The sequence below is a fragment of the Lygodium microphyllum genome, chromosome 2, assembly GCF_053477565.2.
Source record: "Lygodium microphyllum isolate KBCC chromosome 2, Lygodium_microphyllum_v1.1.10, whole genome shotgun sequence".
Lineage (NCBI taxonomy): Eukaryota > Viridiplantae > Streptophyta > Polypodiopsida > Schizaeales > Lygodiaceae > Lygodium > Lygodium microphyllum.
Genome location: NC_141136.1, coordinates 3,129,971 through 3,153,795, shown reverse-complemented (window position 1 = coordinate 3,153,795; position 23,825 = coordinate 3,129,971). Strand labels below are relative to the sequence as shown.

Here is a 23,825-nt window from a genome sequence, read left to right as displayed (position 1 = left end):
CTCTTGTTGGTTTTGACACATATCAAGCTACAAATGATGTGTTTGAAGGGCTACTAGCTATTTCTTTTGATGATACAACTACAACCTCATTAAATGAACAAAATGTTCACCAACTGCTCCATTAAACAATGCAAAAACTCTGTCTATGGCTGATCTGAATATTCAGCAAGATGCTGAATTTGAGGTTCATCAAGAGCATGTACATAATCAAGAGGCTAGACAAATGCATAGATGGTACTTGTAAACTTTAAAAGATTGTCATTTGGATGCTCCTCTTACTGGTCGTACTAGAAGACAAGCACGTCTTCATGATCATGCTAATACAATGGAGTTTGTTATGGCAACACACACACTTGATGATGAAGAGCCCAATGTTTTTAAGGATGCACAACAGAGTGTGCATTGGATGGCAACAATGCAAGCTAAATTTGATTTTATCATGAAGAATCAAACATGGGATTTAGTGACATTGCCTCTTAAAAAGAAAGCCATTGGTACTAAATGGGTTTGTAAGCTGAAAAGAAAAGTGGCTGGATCCATTGAAAAGTACAAAGCCAGAAGACTTATGGCAAAAGGCTATGTGCAAAATAAGGGCAATGATTATGAGGAGACATTTTTTTCCTACATCCCTATGACTACTATTCGGTGTATGGTTGCTTTGGCTGCCCATTATGGTTGTGTGCTCCAATTTGATATTAAAAGTGCATTTTTACATGGGGAACTTCATGAAGAAGTGTATGTATAGCAGCCCATTGGTTTTGCAATTGAAGGATCCGAACACTTGGTATCCAAGCTCAAAAAGGCTTTGTATGGTTTGAAGCAAGCTCCACAAGCTTAGTATGCAAAAAGTGATGCCTTTTTACTAAACCAAGGGTTCATTAACAGCCCATCAGAGTCTACTCTTTACGTATACAAAGAGGGGGGATACTTGCTGGTCACTTGTCTTTATGTAGATGATCTTCTGTTCACAGGGACACATGTTGATCAGATTTCAGCATTCAAGAAAAATTTGCAGCAAACTTATGAAATGTCAAATTTGGGGCCTTTGCATTACTATTTGGGCATTCAGTTTATTCATGATGCTAGAGTCATTGGATTGTCAAAGTCCAGATACATTGGTAAACTCCTTGAGAGATTTGGCTTAAAACGGAAATAGCAAAAATTTGGAGTTTTGGGGAGTTTTCAGTAACCAAAGGAATGCGAAAGGTAGAAACGGAAACAAGAATGAAAACAGAAATGGAAACGGAAATGGAAACGGAAGATTTTCTTCTCTCTTTCTTTTTTCTTGTTGGGTGCAGGTGGACGAGAGAGAGAGAGAGAGAGAGAGAGAGAGAGTGAGAGCGATGGTGCTCCTGCGTCGTCCCGCCCTGCCATCGAATGATCTGGCGGGCCCTGCTGTGGCCCTCGTCTGCGTCGCCGCCGCCTGACGCCCTGCCAGACGCCACCCCTCGTTCGCACCAGCCCAGCCTCTGTTCGTTGGTCCCGCCGCCCTCGCCTGCAGGCCCCGTCGCCCTCGCCTGCAGGTCCCGCCGCAGGTCCCGTCGTCCCGCAGCAGGCCCCGTCGTCCCGCAGCAGGCCCCGTCGTCCCGCCTACAGGTCCGGTCGCCTGCAGGCCCCGCCGCCGTCGCCTGCAGGCCCCGCTGAAAACACCTCGCCCGAGTGCCCCCCCTGCCCCAGCTCCGCCCGCACATCCTGCAGAGGTGCGCCTTGCCAGATTTCAGCCCCTTTACAAGTCGCGTCTGTCCACCATCGTCGAGGGCTGCATCGACGTCTGTTGCTGACTGTCGAGCCTGCTTCCGGAGCTGTCCAGACGCCCTGTTTCCCAGCTCCTGTGAAACCCTAAACCTGACCTTCGTCAGAGAGGCAGCGTCCGGAATCGCGTGCCCTCTGCTCTGTACACAGAAAGAGAGAGAGAGAGAGAGAGAGAGTGTGTCGGTCAGTCCTTCTGTGAGATCAGTTCGTCATACACGATGGCTGGTTTGGATCTGGATTTCCTAGACCAAACGGTGGCAGCACTTGGCCCGGACTCTGATGCTGAGGAACCCGAGGATATGGTTCCGTGCACTGAAGAATTGCCCCCGAGTCCTGACATCCAGCCTGCGGGCAAACATACCAAGCACACCCCGGAAGAGATAGGCGTTACTCCCGATCGTTCCTATGCGCAGGTTGCTTCGGATCCGGTGGACTCTCAGGAGGTGGACTGGGAGCATCTGTTGGAATTTGCCAACACTCTGCTTGGTGAATATGTTCAACACAACCAGGAAGCCTTCTCTGCCTCTGCTCCAGACGATGTTCTGGAAGCTACCGTCGAGCCAAAAACTGTCCTACGCTCCTTTTCGGTATTTTATGATCGCGCGGTGATACTCTTCTTCACCGGTCGCATTCCGCTGCTTTCCCGTATTCGCCAATGGCTGCAGAGTCTGCTACAAGGGGAATGTGTTGAAGAGATTTTTGTTGGATCCCGGGGCTTTTTCGAGGTCCTCTTGAAAACAGAGATGCACCGTGCTGCTCTTCTATCCAAACTGCCTTTGTTTTTTGATCGTCGGTTGGTTCATGTGGTTCCATGGCGCCCGATGGCAGATTTCCAACGCCTCCTGCAACGTGAATGCCCTGTGTGGGTAGAAGTGGAAAATTGTCCGGCTGTTTATTGGCCGCTATTAAAGGATGCTATGGCCGCTGTGGGCACGGTTCTGGTCCCTCCCAGTCTCAGGGCTGTGAATCGCAACCGCTTGTGCATGTTATGGGATACTGCACGGAAACGGCCTGCATGGTTACGCCTCAATTGCTCCGGCATGCATCCGTTACACTTTCGTTTGAAATGGGGCAATTTTGCTGGCCATTGCTTTTCCTGTGGACAGTTGGGGCACTTTATGGCTGAATGCCCCGAGCAACAACACGTTTCAGATACAGCTCATGTTGCTCCGCCCATGGAAGATATGGTGTGTGATGCTCCGCCGCTGGATCCTACCCACCCGCCCCAAGTTCTGGCCAAAGGTAAACAACAGGTTTCGGGTCTGGATTCCCGTGCTACTGATTGGGTTGAAGTACGCGCCAAAAAAGGCAACAGGATTGGTGCTGGCATGGAGAGTACTGGGCCTTCTACCTCACACGATTCCATGCGAACATATATGCGCAGGAAGGAAATGATGTCGTCAGAGCGCTCTGCTCCTGCTATGGTTTCTTCAGCTCCCCGCCACCAGCCCGCCAGGAAAATGTATTCGGATCGTCTCAAGGGTCCACCTGCACAGCTAGCTTTTGATACCAGAGGCAACGTCATTACTCCGTGGGACCGTCGTTACCCACGTTCCAACCCCAAGCAAGCCGATATGCCCTCAACTTCCAAATCTGGTCCTCAGAACTCTTTTGCGGTGTTGGCAGATTTCTTAGATGAGGGAGTCCTGGACATTCTCGCCGACAAAGTCAAATCGAGGCAAGCTGTGCCTCGTATCTGATTGTGTTTTGTATACACATGAAAATAGCCACGTGGAATGTGCGAGGAATTTGTTCTCGCCACAAGCAACATGCCATGTGGACTGCATTGTATGAGAATCAGTGGGATGTCCTGTGTGCTGTTGAGCACAAGAGTCACAGTGACGCTGGTAAAGTTGTGGATTGCCATGGCTTTCGTTTGTTCTATGCAGGAACACAGGCCATGCATTATTCGGGTGTGCTCATGATTGTACATGCCAAATATCAGCCGGTTCTTATTAAAAATGATGTTCATGGCCGCTTTTTGGTGGTCGAAATCTTATTTGAAGGGGAAATCCTATGGTTACTTGGCCTCTATGCTCCGAATGATTCGTTATCTCGCCGGGAGCTTTGGCAGACTTTGCAGACTTCCTTGTCACTTGGCAGACGCAGCTTCTTCATGGGGGATTTCAATATGTGTATTGATTCTTCCCAGTCTACATCGGAGCACTCGGTCATGGATGCGCCGGAAAGTCGTATGTGGCACGACTTGGCTCTTGCTTTTCTTAAGCAAGATCTTTGGTCCTGGCTACACCCGTCTTCTCCAGGCTTTACTTTCCATTCGGCCCAGTATGCCACAACATGGTCGCGGTTGGACCGCATATATATCATGCAGAATGATGATTTTCTGCCTGAGATGCTCGAAATAAAAGTGTTGCAGCAATATGTCTTGTCGGACCATTTCCCTCTGCAGTTCGAGTTGCTTGCACAACCCATTGCCCCCTTCAAGCAATTTCTGGAGAGACTCCCTTTGCGTTTCAACTCCTCCTACTTAAAGCATACAATTTTTCAGGGCTATATGCAACAAATGCTTGACAGATTCTCCTTGGACTTTTCCTCTCAGGGCACTGCCTCATTTGACCGATTGCTCTCTAATGTGCAACGGGTTGCTCGGCAATATGGGATCTATCATGCCTCTCTTTGTCGGCGCCATCGACAGGCAGCGGAGGACCTGCTGCTTTTGGTTCGCTCTCTGCTGATGGACACTCCGGATGATGCATTTCTGCTTGCACTGGCCCTGCGGGTGGCCGATCTTGTTAAAGAATTCCAGTTAAAATCGTATCAGCAGGCCAAATTGCAACATCTAACAGAGACTTTGCAAGATAGTGCATGTCAGACCCACAAGTTCTTTCGAGCCCTCCATGCCTCTCCTGCTCGAGAGAATTTGACCAGACTCGAGGATGCACAAGGCCACCTTATCCTCGATCCACAGACTATTGTGCGTATGTGCAGGAATTATTTCCGTGATCTTCTCGGTTCCGCTTCTCCTCCTTCAGCCCAAATTACTCAGGCCCGTTCGGTCTTTTATGACCTGGTCCGCAATCAGTTACCCCAGGACATGCAAGCTACTCTGGAGTCAGATATTGGTGAAGCAGAGGTTATGGATGTCTTGTTACACTTACCCAAAGATAAAAGTCCGGGTTGGGATGGCCTTACCAATGAGTTCTTTGAAGCCTTCGCTACCCAACTGGCGAAACCATTGCAGGCTCTGTTTCAGCAGGTGTGGGAAACGGGGATCATGCCTCCCTCATGGAAACAAGGACTTATTAAACTACTTCCAAAAGTTCCTTCGCCATCTAAGTTGACACACTGGCGCCCCATTTCTTTGATGGGTTCCATGTACAAAATCTTTTCCAAAGTAATGGCGAATCGGCTCCATAAGCATCTCCCTGCCCTTGTGCACCCTCTCCAGTACGGTTTCATTAAGGGCCGAAATATTCTACACAATGTTTTGAATGCCCAATTGGCCATTGATTATGCCCGGCATTCTAATCAGGAGGTGGTGTTGATTCAACTGGACCTGGAAAAGGCTTTTGACTATCTGGACTGGTCTTTTGTTGCTGACCTTATGTCTGCTATGGGCTTTGGTGCTCGGATGTCTCGTCTGATCTACACCATTAGTGCTGCGGCGTCTTCGCGAGTCATGCTGAACGGAGGTGTTACTGAGTCATTTGTCCTTGCCCGTTCTGTCAGACAGGGGTGCCCTTTGAGCCCTTTATTCTTTGCCCTTGCGACCCATCCAGTTCTTTCCATGTTATCACATATGGCCGCCTTTTCCCAGTTGGCCGGACTGTCGCTTCCTACAGGGCAACATTTCATTAGCCAATCCCTGGCGGATGATACTTTTATGATTTTGCGTGCGGACAAGGATAACCTTCGAAAAGCATTGGATGTTTGGGGTCTCTTTGGCCAGGCGTCAGGCCTTCGTATCAATCCGCTCAAATCAGCCATTCTAAGCTGCACGGAGTCGGACTTGCAGTCCTTGGACTGGCAAGGTCTGGTTGTTCCTCGAGGTTCCATTGTCAGGCATCTTGGATACCCATTGGGGGTTGATGTTCCCCCAAAGCAGTTTCTGCAATGGATTTCTCAGAAGATGATGGCCAAGTTTATGTACTGGAAGTCTCAGGCCTGGCCTTTTCATGTCCGCCTCAAAGTAGCCCAGATAATTATGTTGCCAATGATCACATATTTCTTGCCATTGTTGCCCTGGACTCCTACGACTCTGAATGCTCTCACTCAGTCTATTCGCTTCATGCTCTGGAAGAAGGACTCGTTGAAGGCAGGTATTTCCTGGATCTCGTGGTCGCATGCGTGCACCCCCAAAAGCATGGGTGGCGGAGCTATTTTAGATGCCCAAACTCACATGCAGGCACTCCGTTGGTCCCTTTTCCGCGCCATGTGCTCGGATGATCATCATCCGTGGGTCGCTATCGCCCATTCTTTCCTTGAGGGTCATGGGCTTCGGCATGGCAATACCCGACTCCGGAGTTCTTGGTGGCACGTTCTTAATGCGGATTCGCGGTTTTCCAGTTCTTCTTCATCGCTGCTTACTCATTTGGTGTGTTCCTGGAAACACGTCCTTCGAAAGGCTCAGTGGCACCCAACGGAGGATCGCCTGGCTACTAACTCTTTTCAATTGGAATTACTGGCAGTCTCGCGTCTACTTTCGTGGGAAGGTAAACATGAGCTTAGACCACAATTCAACCGGATGGCACGGTTGGGCTTGTCTTCAGTTGCGGATGCCACCCTTGCCAGTCGCAATGTGCTTATCTCCTTTCGTACTGCTAGGAGGATTTTCCGGATCCCTCGTGGATATAGGCCTTTATGGGAACAGCTCGTGACGGTGCTCCAGAACAGACAACCCTTTCCTGCTCTTGCTTTGGATCATCCCTGGCAGGATTGGGACCTACAAGGCCGGCTGCCTTTGAGCAAAGCTTCTGCTAATCAAGTGTATCATCTCCTGATTAAAGATAATCAATGGCTAGTTACTAAAGCGAATGCTTTATGGGGATTGCGTAAATCCCGCTCCTGATGGAGGGTCACTGTGATGGAGGGCTGGGTCAACAAGACACCCTTTAAATATAAAGTCTTTCTTTGGAGAGTGATCATTGGGGGTCTTCCGCTTGCTTCGGCTCTTTCCAAGCGACGAATCTCCAATGGCACCTGTTTCTTTTGCACCACTACTATGGAAACCGCTCGCCACCGATTTATTTCCTGCCCCGTCGCTAAGAAGGTCTGGTTATTTTTGTCGGCCGTTTGGCGAGGGGTGGTTGGTATCACACTGCGCCCCTTTGATTGGGTTTTGGGCCAGCCCAAATACCCTTCTCCCGCACAGCCACACATGAAGCTCATGTATCACTTTCTTCGATACTGGGGCTGTTGGCATAACTGGACCATTCGGAATGCTTTTCCGTTTGACTCAGCCCATAATGTTCAGCGACATATTGTGAGGCTTAAGGGCCTCTTGTATTGGCAGTTAGCTCTTCTCCATCGTTCTGATTTGCTCTCTACGGAGGACTTCCGTCCTTGGCATATGGCAATTTCCTCCGCATCCTTGCCATGAAATTGTAACTTGTAGTGCTTCGCACCTCGTCGCATGATGACTTGCATTGTCGTCATGTATCTTGTAATCAAGTAATCTTGTATTTTTTTCGTAATTAATACAATTACCTTTTACGAAAAAAAGAAATGGAAACGGAAACAGTGAACAGTAAAAATGTCGTATTTTGGGGCATTTCCAGGAACTATGCTTGGAGAGCAAAAGCCAGTAGACAGCTACTTAGAAATACAAAATGCAGCAGTTCAGCCCGTGCAACTAGATTGATCTACACCATGACAGCTGTACAAAAGAGTGACAGCTGGTGCATAGAAAACCCAATGCTAGATATAGTTCCTGGCAGCATTCTACGAGGAGGCTATACCCTTCTGACTCAAGAATACTCTCTTCATCATTGGCATTATATCAAGATTTTCACAGGAAAGCAGCAGTATAAATCATAAAAGCCATCTGGAATACCATAGGAATAATGGCAAAACAAGAAGAATAACCTTTTGAAAAATGCTTATAGTAGACAATTCTAAGGTGGCAAGAAGTGTCTCAAATAGCTCTTCATAATTGCTCTCCTGACCTCTGACATTTAAGCTGTGTAACTGATTTTCATGCACCAAGGGTTCCATGACACAGGTTGGGAGGTCTTGACAGCACCAAAACCAGTTCAAAACTAGTTGGCATAAAGTCTTTTCACTGCAAATAAAAGAAGTCAATTAGTCAGAACTGAAGATACAGAAATGCATCCTTTTATAAGAAAACTTGCAGCACCTTCAGGTTTTCATTCATGTAAGAGCAATACAACCAGTCCCTCTACAAAGTAGTCATATACATGTTTCTCCGAAATCATTTGCTCCCTTCTTCCATAATTCATACAAACACTAGTATTATTTGGTGGGGACAGCAAAGTGTGAAAATTCTCTCTTGCACAGACAGACCAACAGGATGTAACTGTCCTCCTCAATCTCCTTCCAGAGACATAATACCCTTTGGGCAAAGGGCATACTAGTACATCTGTTTAGGATATCGTACATACTGAAGATCCAAGAAGGGGCCTATAATTTTATAAGACCCAATCATGATTTAGGAAGTGCGCTGCATGTTTCATCAAGGAAAATAAACAGATGAATGCTAAATAACAAAGCTGATCTTCAGTCACAATAGACTGCTGGTTACAGATAGACAAGCTAGGTAACCAATCATCAAATACATTGTATCCCTGTCCTCCACAAGATACTCTTCAGCTATCTCAGATAGAAGCCGCGATGTATGCATAAAAGCACGCCCACATAGCACAGCCAGCTGGATTTACAGGCACTAACACATTTGATCGAAAGCCATTATTGAGGCAGGTAAGTATGTGGATTCATATACGTACCTAGGAGTCTTATTTACGGGGCCCACCTTTTCTATAAGAAAGAAAGAAAGATAGATAGATAGATATATTAACATCTTCTAAGACCAACATCCGCCCATGAGACAACCATATACAATGCTGGTCGTCACTAGATATCAAATGTGTGACATGCTAAAAGATGGTTGCTGCTATACAGTGAAAAGAAGTTAACATGATGTACAAAAAAAAATATTGCTCGTATGGGGATACAACCGGAGGATGAGATAGTACATGTCTAGTTGTGTGGCTAAATGATATCCCTACATCTAGTTCCACCCAATCAAGATCGGTGGATAGAGTATGTCATATGTCCCAGATAAAATAGTATGAGGTTAGCATCTAGATTGGGCTCTCAACTCTATCAGCTGCTGCTCATGTCACTGGGGCAGATCTCCCTCATCTCTCTCTCATGTAGCATATGCGACTCATACCCCTATATCCGCAGGCAATGTCCTGCTCTGATCTCCTCGGCTCTTGGACTATCCCCGCTCTCTGTGTGGGTACCGTGTATGTGGTCACTATTTAGAAGAAATCATGACTCACATCCCCCTCTCTCTGCAGTGCCAACTAGTGATGTGCAAAGGCTGTGAATCTCAACTAGGAATTGGCCTAAGTGGCACTAGTGCGTGTTGAGCTAAAATATGCATTACTTGCTGATTAGCCTCTTAAACAACCCCAAAACACACTAAAAATGCTCTTTTAGAGTAAAACCCTAAAACGGGGAACGGTTCGAGAGAGTTCAGTGAAAACCCTAAAACGGGGAGCGGTTCAAGAAAGTTTAGTGGAAACCCTAATTTTTGGGGCGCCCTTCCACATCTATAAATAGACAGGCTACCCCCATTCAGCAATCATCCTTGTTTTGCAGGTTACACCAGCCCACACACCCTCTGCTGCTGTTGGCACCCAGTTTCCAGCCTACAACCCTCCTCCATTTGCTGTCCAACCATCATCGACTGCAACCACATCATCTTCAGCCTATCCATTGCTATAGGCGACACCTTTCAGCTGCTGGCAACTGCTCCAAACTGTCCCAGACTGCTGTTCAGCCTGCTGTCCATCATCTCCAGGGCCAGCCAGCCTACGTTTTCAGCATTGCAGGCCCTGACACTCTCAGACACTGTTTCAGCCTGCTGTTTACAGCAGACTATGCACAGTTTTCAGCCCCTGATTGGTGGTACACTGCTGCGTTTACCAGTTTCCAGCCTCTAGACTGCTGCGTTTTGACGACCAATCTGCTACCATTCACTATTCAGCACTCCTACACTCCGACTGGTAGTCACAGACTTGGGATCCGTCTTCGGTGGACGTCACACTCCAACATTGCTCTGCCCTTGAGCACACTGTACACTCTTACATTCATTTACAGCATTCATTCACTTCAGAGTTGTGTTCTCTCTCTCCCTTCTTCTATTTGTGTTTGAGTTTTTGTGTTTGAGTTTTGAGTTTTGCGTTTAGGGTTTGAGTTTTGAGTTTGTGTTTAGGGTTTGAGCTTTGCCCTCTATGTCTGTGTCTGTGTCTTTGTGTTTATGTCGTGGTCGTACACTCTATGTGTCCTCAGTGCAAACCCTAGCAATCTTCTTAACATGGTATCAGAGCCGGTGCTCTTGTAAAGAGTATCCTGCGGATATTGTTGAGAGCTAGTCTTTATGCAAGGCACACAATACGACTTGTAACCGAATCACAATGTCTCAAACACCTTCTTCTCCACTTCCAATGATGTCTTACCAGGATTCTCCATCATTGGAGGCCCTAAGATGGCATTATGGACTCGGTGAGGACGACACTCCACCTTCACCAGATTTCACTAACATGACAGAGGAGGACTTTGAGGAGTACTATCGCAACAAGTATGGTGATGTTTACACCCCACCTACCAGTTTTGCTACCACATCCGGATGGGTTGGTGAGGCTGGCCACCTCTCCGATCATGGAGGACATATGGCATTCGGAACGTCTGGCGATCCATCTTTTTCATCTCAGCCAAGTCCAATGTCAGGTTTGTACAATTCTTTTGTTTTGCATGAATCAAAACCCTCGCTTGTTTCTTCTTTTGAGGTAAAGAATCCCGATGGCTTTGCGTATGTGAACTTCACTAGAGGGGGCTCACGAAGCAGACGAAATTCAAGTACATCTACAGCTTCTCTTTCATTTGAACATATCACACACACTTCTCACTTCCCTCCCATCCCACCCTCTTCTATATCACACCTTGATCATCTCTCATCATCTTTCCAAAATCTTGGATTACACTCCACATCTACTTCACACACCCTAGGGGTTGGATCTTCCATCTCCGCTCCTAGCACCTTTTTCTTATCCACCCCATTCTCTACCTCTTTGCATCATGGTACTTCGTTAGGGGGAATGCCACCCTTTAACGCAGTGCCTCTCACCTTTCAGCAAATGAGCACACCCATAACTCCTGGGTCGACTGTGATGGGCATCCCCTTCACTATCCCCAGCTTCACATCTCCCATGACCACTCATACGCAAGGGTTTCCATCCTCAGCTTATGGTGCATCTTCACACTTTCCTTGGGTTACACTTACGCAAGGATTCCCATCTTCTGCTCCCTGTGTTCCCATCCCATCTCCTTGGGTTCCTCATGTGGCTACCATGCCCATGCCTAGTCAGCCCATCCCTACCTATGGATCCACCTTGCACACTACCCGCATGCCTGGTGGGCACTCTGGGGCCCATTCCCAAGTGTACTTCACTCCCCCATTCTACCCCCACTACACTTTTTCACACTATCCATCTCCGAGCACTACCACTCCTGTTGCAACGGCCAAGAATGCCTTCACGGATAAGACACGTTTTAACGGGTCAAATTTCACTACTTGGTCGAATTTCATGCAACAAGTGCTTGAGCCTCAGGGTCTTTGGGACCTCCTCATTGGTCTAGAGCCTATGCCGAACCCTCGACTAGCTCACCCTGACTACATCCGTCAATGGAGAGTCCACAATGCTACAGCCAATGTTGAGCTGATACAGGGATTGCTTCCTGAGTTTCACTCTTAGTTGCAGCACTTCCCGCTCGCGTCAAAGCATTGGAGTCACCTTCTCGACCGCTATGCGGCTCGTGATCGTACTCGGCGTATCAATCTCGACTTTGAGCTTCAAGTGTTCTCTCTTAAGGAAGGGGATGATCTGAAAGTCAAGCTGGTTGACTATAGGCGGTTACTTGCCGAGTTCGCCACTACTGGCTCTCCAAAGTCAAATGACGATCAGATTACATTCTTCTTGAATAAGTTGCCCGCAAAATACTTCAATTTCATTCAACACATCATCTCCCAACCTCGATTGCCAACCTTCTACGAGTTTGAGTGCCAGTTCTTGTGTTACTCAAGCCTTCATGATCAAGTCGACAAGAAATCCTCATCACAGCCTTATTCAGAGCAGAGGGGGTTGGTTGCCTCTTCTTCGCGAGGGAAAACCACCAGTGGCAAGAACTCGCTAGATGCGAAGGCAAGCCAATCAAAGGGTGACTCTTCAGTGGAGCTAAGCCTTCCGCTGCTGCCCCATCTGCTCGCCCCATCTGCTTCTCCAGCCCCCACAGCGACTGCTGGACATGTGGTACACGGACAACCTCAGCAGCCATCCTTCTCTACTCCTGAAGGATTGGTTGATTGATCTGCAGGTTCCGATCCCGTTGCACTTCATGCATCTATCTCACCTTCCTCCCCACCTCGTCAGGCATTCCCTTGGTAGAGCCCTCCTACTGGATGTACGCGATGGTAGCCACCTTCTTAGACTCGCATGTCTCTAGGTCCTTTTGGATACCCTAGATCAGTCTAGTATTCATTCTTCGCACTCTTAGAGTCAGGCCCATAGGATTTTTATCTCTACATTTCTACATTTTAAGTCTTTCACTGCATTTACTCACACACACATACACATTTTCATCTTTGCACATGTTCCTTCAGTTAGCTTTTCATTTTTGTTTTGTTTTGTTTTTGGAGCACCTCACTACTGATCTCTATGATTGCCAACTTTGATCTCCTTTGCAGGTTTTGTTTTCAGTGTAGGGCTAACATGCACGTTTGCCCAGTCCTACCTGGGCTAGAGACTTGGGATGTACGCCGTTCCTTTCATGGTTTCATCACCCTTGGAGTTTTTGCTCTTCTACCAGCATGGAGGCTTCCCCTCCCAAGGCAGATCGTGCAGCATCTCTCTTGATGCTATCATGGTGGTGACTTCTACCTAGCTCTTCCAACTGGGATGCTTCCTCCTCTTCTTCATTCCTTATGGTTCTCGGCACCACACGAAGACCGACATCAGGCTCCTCTTCCTTCTTCGGCATCTACATCCAGGTTGAGAGGGGGTTCCTACCCTTCTTGGTATTCTACACGCTTCAGCACTTTGTCTTTGACATCAGCTTCTCCCCCCTGTTGTACCTTACCCTTTGCATTGCATGATTTCATCATCTTTGTACTAGGGCGCTTCGACAAGTGAACAATTTCCCTATGAGGAACACTGTCCAAGTGGCCCGTGCTGCATGCGCATTCTTCAGCATGTAGCATACTTTACATCTCATTGTGTAGAGCACCACTTGAGCACATCCTAAGCTGTTTCCACCGGCGGCTGTTATTACCATACCACCAGCAGCGTTTACCAGTTTCCAGCCTCCAAACTGCTACATTTTGGTGACCAACCTGCTGCCATTCACTATTCAGCACTCCTACACTGCGACGACTGGTGGTCACATACTTAGGATCCGTCTTCGGTGGACGTCACACTCCGACATTGCTCTACCCTTGAGCACACTGTACACTCTTACATTCATTTACAACATTCATTCACTTCAGAGGTGTGTTCTCTCTCTCCTTTCTTCTGTTTGTGTTTGAGTTTTTGTGTTTGAGTTTTGAGTTTTGTATTTAGGGTTTGAGTTTTGAGTTTTGCGTTTAGGGTTTGAGTTTTGCCCTCTATGTATGTGTCTGTGTCTGTGTCTTTGTGTTTCTGTCGTGGTCATACACTCTGTGTATCCTCAGTGCAAACCCTAGCAGTCTTCTTAACAGTGTGGGGACTCCATGAATAGTCTAAGAGAGGTCTCCCCTCCAAATAGAAAGGGGTATCTAGCTGTAATGTCACCATTACTTAGTTTATTCTAATGTGCGTATACATTCCAAAGAAAATTGATTTATGTTGTAAGTTTTTTTTTTTTAAATACTAGCTCTAATTATGAAACTAACTCTCATTATGAAGATAATTACTATTATTAATGAGATATTACATGCCAGTTCATGGAAGAAAGACATGGGAGACCCTCCCAAGACTAGCTTATTAAAACTATGTTTGTAGTATAGAACAACAAAAAGAACTAGTCTAGTGGCTAGTCACTTGGCAGTTAAGTGCACTTGGGTGACAACATTGCCAGGATGTGGATAACCTTTCAGGAAGTTTTTTCTACAAGCTAGTGGGAGCTACTCGCGCACAGTCAACAGCACCAACGAAGCCTTCGTAGCCCGTTGGCAAGTATGCCAAGGTCTATGCCTTGGTCGCCGCCTTGATCGTAAGCCTTGGAGTGACAACTGCCCGTCGATGATGCGCCACACGGTACTCGCCTATATATTCATAAATTTTTATCTTCACGCTACAAAAATGGAGCTCCCTCTCTGACGTCATCAATGATGTCATCAAAAACGCTAAAAAGAAAGCATTCTCTCTTGTCATCGATGATGTCATTGAAAAACGCTAAAAAAGCAAGCGTCCTCTCTTTTACCCCCTCCCCTTGCAAAACTATAAATTGAGGGCTTGGGATGACTAGGAAAGGAGATAAGAGCAATCTCGATGAAGACAAGACACTGATCGAGAAGGATGAGACTCTATTCCGCGAAACGAAGAGACATCATTCCATTCAACCCAACGAAGGGATACGCTGAAGGTCTCTCATCCTCTTCTACTCTAATCCGAGAAGACAAGACACTGAATAACTTTATCCTATTTTATCAATCCGATTAAAAGTCATATCTCTACTCTCGTTCCTATTCCGTCTACTAGAGAGAGAGAAGTATTGCTCTCCATGAGGCAAGAGGAACCATCCCCGAGGCCTACATCATTAAATCCCACAATAACCATCATCATCGTCGAGAGTCTTACACCCTTGCCAACCGGTATTACTGCCGTATTCTTCTTCTTCTACGAATGATATTTCCATCATGACCCCGAAGAAAAAGAATTCAAAAGCAGAAATTGTGAATGACTCTACTAATCTGGAAGCAACAGTTGGAGTTGCTAGCATGAGAGTCACTAACCGAGTCACAAGCGCAAATAATAACCCTTTACTAATCGCAATACCACAGGTTTTTCTAAAAAATTCTATCCAAATTCAATAGAAATAAGATAAGTCTCTTTAGAAACACTGCGATCTTAGAGTATTCACTTAGTAAATTATTAGAACATCTTATAGAGACTGTTAGGGGAACTATGAAAACCTAGAACTCAAGAGAAATCATGAGAAATTTTAATGTTAACCCCATAGAAAAGAAGACTAGTAAATTCAAGGCGGATTTACTAAGAACGAAACCCTGAAGAAACTAGCGAACGATATAGTTTTAATCTAGAAGCTCTAATATAAGTTTTTTTTTTAAAAACCAGAAATAACTCTAAGTTAAAGAAACTGACTTAAGGCCGAGAAACTTGGTTACAAGAATAAACCTTAAACTGGGAAGTTAAGAGACCACAAAATCTAAATACCCTTAGTTAAATTCCAAGGGGAAGAGTTTATTATGTGAAATTCAAATGTCGATTGCTACTAGATTAATCATCACTTGAAAGTTGCATTATTGATTGAAGTCATAACTGCTTGAAGACATCAATCTTGTTTGTGATTTTCTAGATTAGATCCTAATTGAATTAAGTATTGAAACTGATAAAATTGAGGACCCTTATACCTTCCCCAAGGATAGGTGTTGAATCCCCATACCAAGAGGGGAAGTTTTTACCGCCGCGCAAGCATAGACCGGCTCCAATGGCGAGAGGTCTCCCAACAGGATCGTATTAAGTAGGAGGTAGATAGGGTGCCAGGGGAACTCTAGCTAGTAAATCCTTTACACACCTAGGAACTACTTGGTCCCCTATATGGCCTAAGTTCTACTTGGAACACCTAAAAACACTAGCTATAGGTGGATTTAATCTTGGTGACGTGTAGATATGCCAAATGAGGCAATACGTGAAATTGTAATTTTTCTCCTGTATAGGCGGGAGAACACACATTATGAAACATAATCAATGAATTTGTTTTACTCTGATTATATGTCCGTGAATAAATCACGCAAACAAGCAACTGTGCATAAAAGGATTCTTTTTAATTAATGAAGCTGTTTTTATATGTTTCACGTAATGTGGTAGGTAATTAGATAACTAAGAACTTCCATAGAGAAACTCTAGAAAGGGCCAATTCGCTGACTTACCTACGGTTTGGTCTCAAAACCCGAACTGTAAATTATCTTAGGGGAAATGTATGCCGGCTGTGCCAAAGCACTGCGAGGAATTTCACAAATCCTTAGTCTACTACTGGAAAAAAGCGTTATACTCCATGAACCAAGGGTAGTGGCAGTCGCTCCTTCCGGACAATAAGCCTCTCAAAGGACACCTTCGGATGTGAGCTTATTGTCGATAGGTGACTGTTAGGTCAATTAGGAACCTTCAAGCCGGTCCTCCGTGGGTAACGGCAGGACGCTTCCCCTGCAGCGTAGACCTAGGGTTCACTAGCAAGACAAAATCCAATCATTCTGGTTAGAGTACGGATGGCAATGGCTAGAAGGTAAACTCTAGGCAACTACTAAAACGTTATCCGTCATGTAATCGAGGCGGATACGTAACAAATGGTATCAGAGTCAAAAGAAATCAAAAACTTGGTAATTGTAGCTTGAGATATGAGTTGTTTTTCCCTTTCCCTTGCTGATATGTGTTTTTTTTAATCTTACCCAGAGAGACGAAGATTGGGAGAAATTCTTAGTTTACCGAGCAATGTTTACATCGGCAATGCATTCTACGGATTATGAATGAAGAATGCAAGTAATGCGAATTATGAATCGCATCCATGATCCTTCTCCACTATACCGGAAAAGACGTTGGATTATAAGCAGTGGATATTATTATATCGACGCAAATCGTCTTGCCTTCCTTCAGACCAATTTGAAAAGGATAAGATGGATGGAAAACCTTAAAGTCGTGAAGATTTATTTATTCCATGAAGCCAGAATGAATTCAAATTTATTCACTAGAGGCCGGGAGGTTAAACTAAATCAATATACTTATGAGGAAGCCACAAAGGTCATCCCAATGGACCGAATTCTAGTTATTGGTCGCTCTAAATGCCGCAACTACGTCAAAGATGGACTTCCTAATCTTTCTTTAAAGTACCGATTTTTAGATATCCATTCTTCAAAGCCCGATTATTACCCAATGGATGTACCCAAATGCCATGCTTAGATTGTATTAGGGAAATCTTTTCTCCCAAATAACCAGTCATCCAAAAATAAACCGTGTATTTTTCCCCTACAACAAAAGAAATTATTTTGTCTATCCATTGAATATGAAATTGGTTACCATTCTAGCAATTAAGAATTACGAGTCAATAGATATATCTGAAATCCATGGTTAGATTCTTTAAGTTAATTCCAGAAACTTTATCATGATATAACCTTCTCTGAAAATTTAACATAAAGTATTTCTATCCTTCTGAAATGATTTCTCTTTTTGAAAAGATACGAGCAAATTGTATGATAACATTCATAGAGTTGACTAGAGAAAATCTTACGATACCATAGAAAGTTGTTCCTACCCTTAATGCTGCTGAGATCCAAGAAAACAAATTCCTACTTAAGCAAATCAAACCACCTGAGTTTGATGGCCAAAGCAAAAACGTCGAGGTTGAAGCAGAAATATAGGTCGAGTCCATGGAAGATTATTTCATTGCTGTTAGAATTACCCCAAATAATCAAGCAATGATCAGCAAGTTAAAGCTAATAGAAGAAGCCCGAATTTGGTGGAAACAATGGTGTAAAGACCAAGGAATCTCCGAAGAGTCTGTTAGTTGGGACGTATTAAAGGATGCAGTACAAGGCCGGTATCTTCCGCCAACATACCGCATGCAAAAGATGAATGAATTCTTTAGTCTAAAGCATTTTGGAATGACACTAGAAGCCTATTAATCGAAGTTTGTAACACTTCTCAAGTATACACCGTCTATGGATATTACGCAGCAAGTATCCAAGTTTTGCCACAGATTGGATAATCCCCTGAACACACGGCTTGAAGCAATGCGTCCATCCGACCTCCAAGACACATTGATAAGAGCAAGACTGATTGTATACGAACTCAACTCCAAACCAAGAAACAATAAGCCTTGGAATAATAAGTTCCAAAAAAGAAATATAACTAGGGGCTATGCAAAAAGAGCCCAAGGTCAATTCCAATCTGCTAATGGCTAGAAAGCTAAGACATCGGCGGTGGAGAACTTTACTAGTGATAATAAGGATACTTTTAGGTGCTATTATTGTAACGAACCTCACCACATCCAAAGGCGATGCCCAAAACTCAAACAGAATGAATGCCAAAGCAAGTTCCGTAACGACCAGAGCCGGACAGCCATAGCTAGAGGAAGAAAGCGGGCATAACCCTCAAGGAAGTAGAAGATAATGAAGGTCCCACCTTGGAAACCGACATAGAGAGAGCGAGAATTCACATCTCTCTCAACAAGAAGGGACCAAATCGACAGCTCTCAATGATTCAAACACCATCAACCTATAGTAGTAAATCATTTAAAATTTTGATTGATTGTGAAAGCACACATTCATTCATATCACCAAGGTGTGCTAGAAGACTAGGCCTAGACACAATGCATGCACCTAGGCTAATAGTTGAGTTAGCTGATGAAAAAAAAGTTTCCTCAACACAACAAACGAGTAAGGTGGAGTTTAATCTGGGTGGCAATCAGACCAACATGCAATTCAGAGTAATGAACCTAGGAACCTATGCGTGTCTATTAGAAATGGACTGGTTAATTCGCAATGACGCTCATATTCATTGTAAAAAGGGCCAAGTCACATTCTTGAATCTTATAGGACAACGAGTAACCACACAAGGAGAAGCTGAAAAACCAAAGATTCAATTAGTAAAAGCTTCTCGAATCGTTAAAGGTTTAAGAAAAGGCTCACATGTATACCTAATCAAATTAAATAAGATTGAACAAGATAAAGAAGCCGAAGATGAACCATCATGGCTTAGGGAAAATACTGACGTATTTACTGAAGAATTAACTAAACTTCCACCACAGAGAGAAGTCGACCACGAAATCAAGCTAGTACCAACAGCTGCACCATGAGCTACACCAATTGCAAAGCGACCATATCGAATATCCATTCCGAAAGCCATAGAACTAAAGGAATAACTCAAACAGCTCTTAGATCAGGGATACATTAGACCCAGTAACTCACCCTGGGGAGCTCCGGTGTTATTTGAGAAAAAAAAGGATGGGACTCTCCGTCTCTATATTGATTATCGAGGGCTAAATCAGGTAACAATCAAGAATAAGCATCCAACTCCAAGGATCGACGAACTACTTAATCGACTACGAGGAGCAAAGATTTTCTCCAAGATTGATCTTAGATCAGGGTATTACTAGATTAGAATCAAGCAAGAAGATATCCCAAAAACCACTTTTAGCACAAGATACGGTCATTACGAGTTTATCATAATGTCATTTGAATTAGCAAACGCCCGTGCTACCTTCAACAGATTAATGCAAGATATATTCAAACCTTATCTTGACGATTTCGTCCTTGTATTCTTTGACGACATCTTAACATACTCCAAGCATGAAGAAAGTCATGAGTCACAACCACAGACAGTTCTTGAGACAATAGGACTCGCAAGTTGTATGCTAAGAAGAAGAAGTGTGCGTTCTTCAAGAAGCAAATCGAGTATTTAGGACTTATAGTTTCAACAGAGGGAATTTCAGTAGATCCACAACTAAGATCAAGGATGTACAAGATTAACCGCCTCCAATCACTATAAGCGAAGTTCGTAGCTTTTTAGGTTTAACACGATGGTATCAGGTCTTTTATCAAGAATTATGCCTTGATTGCTACACCCCTCACTGACCTACTCAAGAAGCAGCTTGCCATTAAATGGACCCAAGTTGAACAACTTAGCTTTGACAGTTTAGTCACAACCCCAATACTCAAACTACCCGATCTTAGCAAAGAATTTGAAGTGGTGACTCTATGCCTAGGCTAGTGCTTTGCTCTAACAGTACCTCCCTCCCTCTCCCTTCTCCCCTCTTGCTTACTGAAAAATCTCTCTCTCTCTCTCTCTCTCTCTCTCTCTCTCTCTCTCTCTCTCTCTCTCTCTCCCTCCGTTGTCTGATCGACCAGACACCAGTGAAGAAACAGAGATTGTACTGTTGCTTTGTGGATTTCCGCAAAGCCTTTGACACGGTTCTAAGAGAGAGGCTTTTCAGACGCCTACTTGATCTAGGGGTGGATGGTGACATGATGTGGGGTATTTATGCACTATATGAGCGGGTTACTGGCAGAGTCAGATATCCGGGAGGTATATCAGATCCCCTTGTGAGCACCATTGGTGTGAAGCAAGGATGCCCACTCTCACCGACTCTATTTGGGCTATACATTGATGAGATAGCAGAGTTTATTCAACAGCGAGCCGGTGGAGGTATAGATCTCAGTGGAGCCACAGTTCATATCTTACTATATGCAGATGACATTGTGTTGGTCTTAGACTCAGCTCACGGATTACAGCAGCATTTATTAGCATTTGATGATTTTTGCATACAGAGAGGCATGACAGTGAACCTTGGTAAAACCAAGGTTCTTATATTCCATACATCAGCTCAGATACGCAGACAGAGTATTTTCATGGCAACAGGAGGGAATATTGAGGTCACTGGATCATATGTATATTTGGGAGTCACCTTTACAGCAGCTTCAGGGACTTTCTCGATGACACAGGCAGCTCGTGACCGCCTCACTAGAGGATACTCAGCATTGGCTCTTATGGAGCGACAGTGTCATCAGGCACATTTCCAGGAGCCCCGCACCAAGGGGTGGCTCTTTGATACTCTAGTCACTCCAGCACTGATGTATGAAGCAGCTATATGGAGGCCAGGCCTTGCCGATTATGTATGGACATTGATGGAGAGACCTCAGGTGATCATGATATCTAGATTGATTCGCAGCAAGGCCTCAGTCCCACATGACATTGTGCGAGCAGAGCTTGCCACACCGCCCATGCTAGTCGAGGCATTATTTCAGTCAGTCTGCTTCCTACACAGATTTCAGGATATGGACAGAGATCGCATTGCATATAGAGCATATATGGCATCTCAGGAGATGCCTCGAGCGGGGGATACCACATCATGGTATGCACAGACTAGAGCTTGGCTTGACAGACATGGGCTGGACATTGATAGACTCCCACCTCTTCTATATGATACTCAGGCTCCCACTTACACCCTCTCTCTCTCTGAGAGGAACAGAGTCATCAGACAGGAGATATGGCATATTTATATACAGAGGACATGGGTCAGCCCTGCACAGCCACTGCCATCGAAGATGGCACATTATTATACACAGTTCTTGAGGATATCAGAGCAGGGATTCATAGAGATTCCGAGATATATGCAGATCTATATGCCACATCGATTGAGAGTTCTTATTGGACAGCTCAGGGTATCATCACATCAGCTTATGATTGAGAGTGGCAGAGCCAGTGGCATCCCGCGGGAGGAGAGGATATGCCCCCTTTGCAGATCAGAGGTGGAGAGTGAGGAGCATTTTGTTCTTAGATGCCCGGCATACTCAGAGTTAAGATCTAGATACACATTGAGCAGCTCACTTCAGGGATGTATGACTGATATGGATCAGAGATCATTTGGTCGTTTTCTGGGAGAGGCATGGCACATCAGAGAACAGAGCACACAGCGGGTCCCAGTCAGAGAGGGGCCCACCCAGACGACTATTACACAGTTCTTTCAGACAGACAGAGTGAGAGCTACTGTACCAGCCTCCAGCCAGACCTCCGGGCTCACACTACAGCAGGCAGAGGACCAGCGTACCCGACGCCGCACGAGGATCCGTGGGTTTCGGACCCCACAGCCACACCGACAGGAGATCCGGAGGATTCTTAATCTACATCGACAGCAGACTGAGATCCGACGACACTCGACACATTGGATCTCAGATCTCCAGTTTGCTCTTTCTCCACCGCCGATGTACCACATCCTGCATCCAGGAGGGATCACCTGCTATTAGCGACTTCGACGACTGCTACTACATCTCAGGATAGTATATCTCCCTGCATCTGTTACATATACACATCGCACCACTTTATCACAGCGACTTCGACGACTGCTACTACATCCCAGGATAGTATATCTCCCTGCATCTGTTACATATACACATCGCACCACTTTATCACAGCCGACAGTTGTTCCCCTATCACAGCCGACATTTGTTCCCCTTTTGTAGTCATTATCTGGAGTACCAGAGCTACATACGCACATACACATACACGACACTTATCACACTCACAGCACCGTATTTTCAGTTTCCAGTTTTTAGCTTTTCATTCAGCACTTTTATTTTGGATAGTTGGACCTCATCAGTTGTATCACAGTTTGTCTCATAGGCCAGTTTTGGTCTTTAGAAGACGTTAATATAACTCTCTCTCTCTCTCTCTCTCTCTCTCTCTCTCTCTCTCTCTCTCTCTCTCTCTCTCTCTCTCTCTCTCTCTCTCTCTCTCTCTCTCTCTCTCTCTCTCTCTCTCTCTCTCTCTCGTCATCGCCCGGCCCATCATCGCCCGTCCGTCCGTCGCCCACCATCCCCCGTCTCTCCTCGCCCCGTCATCGCCCGTCCGTTCCGCCCCGTCGTCGCCCGTCTCTCCTCGCCGTCTGTCCCTCGCTCTCGATCTTCACCAGACAAGCCTTCAGAAGCTCCTTCACATCGTAGGCGACGCGGACCATCTCTCTCTCCCTCTCTCTCACCCCGTCAACGCCCCATCATCGCCGTCTCTCCTCACCGTCCGTCCCTCGTCCGAGATCAGCGCCCGCCCTCGTCCGAGATCAGCGCCCGTCCGAGTTCCCCCCTCCCCCCACAATCTCGTCCAAAGTTCCCCCCACATTCGGACGTCTCTCATCCGAGCCCCGCCCTCGTCCGAGTTCCCCCCCCCCCCCCCACAATCCCGTCCAAGTCCACTGAAAATCGGACGCCCTCTCGTCCGACTCGCACACTGCCACGTGGACTAAACTGTCCGAGTCTCCACAATCGGACGACACTCGTCCGAGTCTCTGCCCTCATCCGACTCGAACACCAGTCCCTCGTCCGAGTCGCACAATCGGACGCCCCCCCCTCTCCACGTGACCACGCGCCTCGTCCAAGTTGACGACCGGACCATACCGTCCGAGTCGCCGGACCACGCACGCCAGCCCGCCCCGGCCATCGCCCTCCCTGCTCCCTCGACAGGAGCAGTCGCCATCTCTCCTCTCCTCATAGACCCCGGCCTCGGCACCCATATCACCCCACCGCCACTAGCCCTGCCCATACCCGACTTTTCCGCCACCTCCCACCACCGCCCATCACGCATCCGCAACCACAATGAGGCCGGATGCCCACATCCCCTGAGCAAGCCCCGGAACCGTGAGGAAGGGATAGGCTCGAACAAGACATCCCCGTCACCAAGCAGCCGCACAAGGGGGGAGAAGAATGAGAAATACTCAGCGATTTGGAGCAGCATTGACAAGGTGATAGACTACCACACAAGGAAAGGCATGGAGGCCCTCCGAGATGTATGCAAGGCGCATGACCAAGACATCAGCAACATCAAGGAAATCATGGCAGCAATGTGCGCGGAAACTGCACACCAAATCAAGGAGGAAATAAGCACGAAAGTGCAAGAATGGAAGAACGAAATCTACGCCGAGATTACATCACACTTCACCTCCTGGAAGGTGGACATTGAAACGTCCCTCCAGGAGAGAAACAGGGTGATCGAAGAATTGAGGCATGAGCTCGATGAATATAGAAACCAGCTGGACCTACTCAAGAAGGAGGAAGGAGAAATCACCGAAACAACGCCCACCAAGGTGCAATCCGAGATCAACGAGCTGAA

General features: G+C 46.0%; 2 protein-coding genes across 4 annotated transcripts in view; one reads left to right on the top strand and one right to left on the bottom strand.

The window, feature by feature from the left end:
- Window positions 1-23,825, bottom strand: part of LOC148039427 (ubiquitin-protein ligase) — a 230,060-nt gene that overhangs the window by 78,652 nt on the left and 127,583 nt on the right. For all 3 annotated transcript variants that reach the window (XM_087690579.1, XM_087690587.1, XM_087690593.1), the window contains one exon: window positions 7,798-7,993. In XM_087690579.1, coding sequence (XP_087546705.1) covers window positions 7,798-7,993 — 196 coding nt within the window. The remainder of the gene's footprint in view (window positions 1-7,797; window positions 7,994-23,825) is intronic.
- On the top strand, window positions 21,169-21,970 carry LOC148039429 (uncharacterized). The gene has a single exon (XM_087664948.1). It carries the CDS (start codon window positions 21,272-21,274, stop codon window positions 21,968-21,970), a length of 699 nt encoding a protein of 232 aa, XP_087521074.1. The 5' UTR covers window positions 21,169-21,271.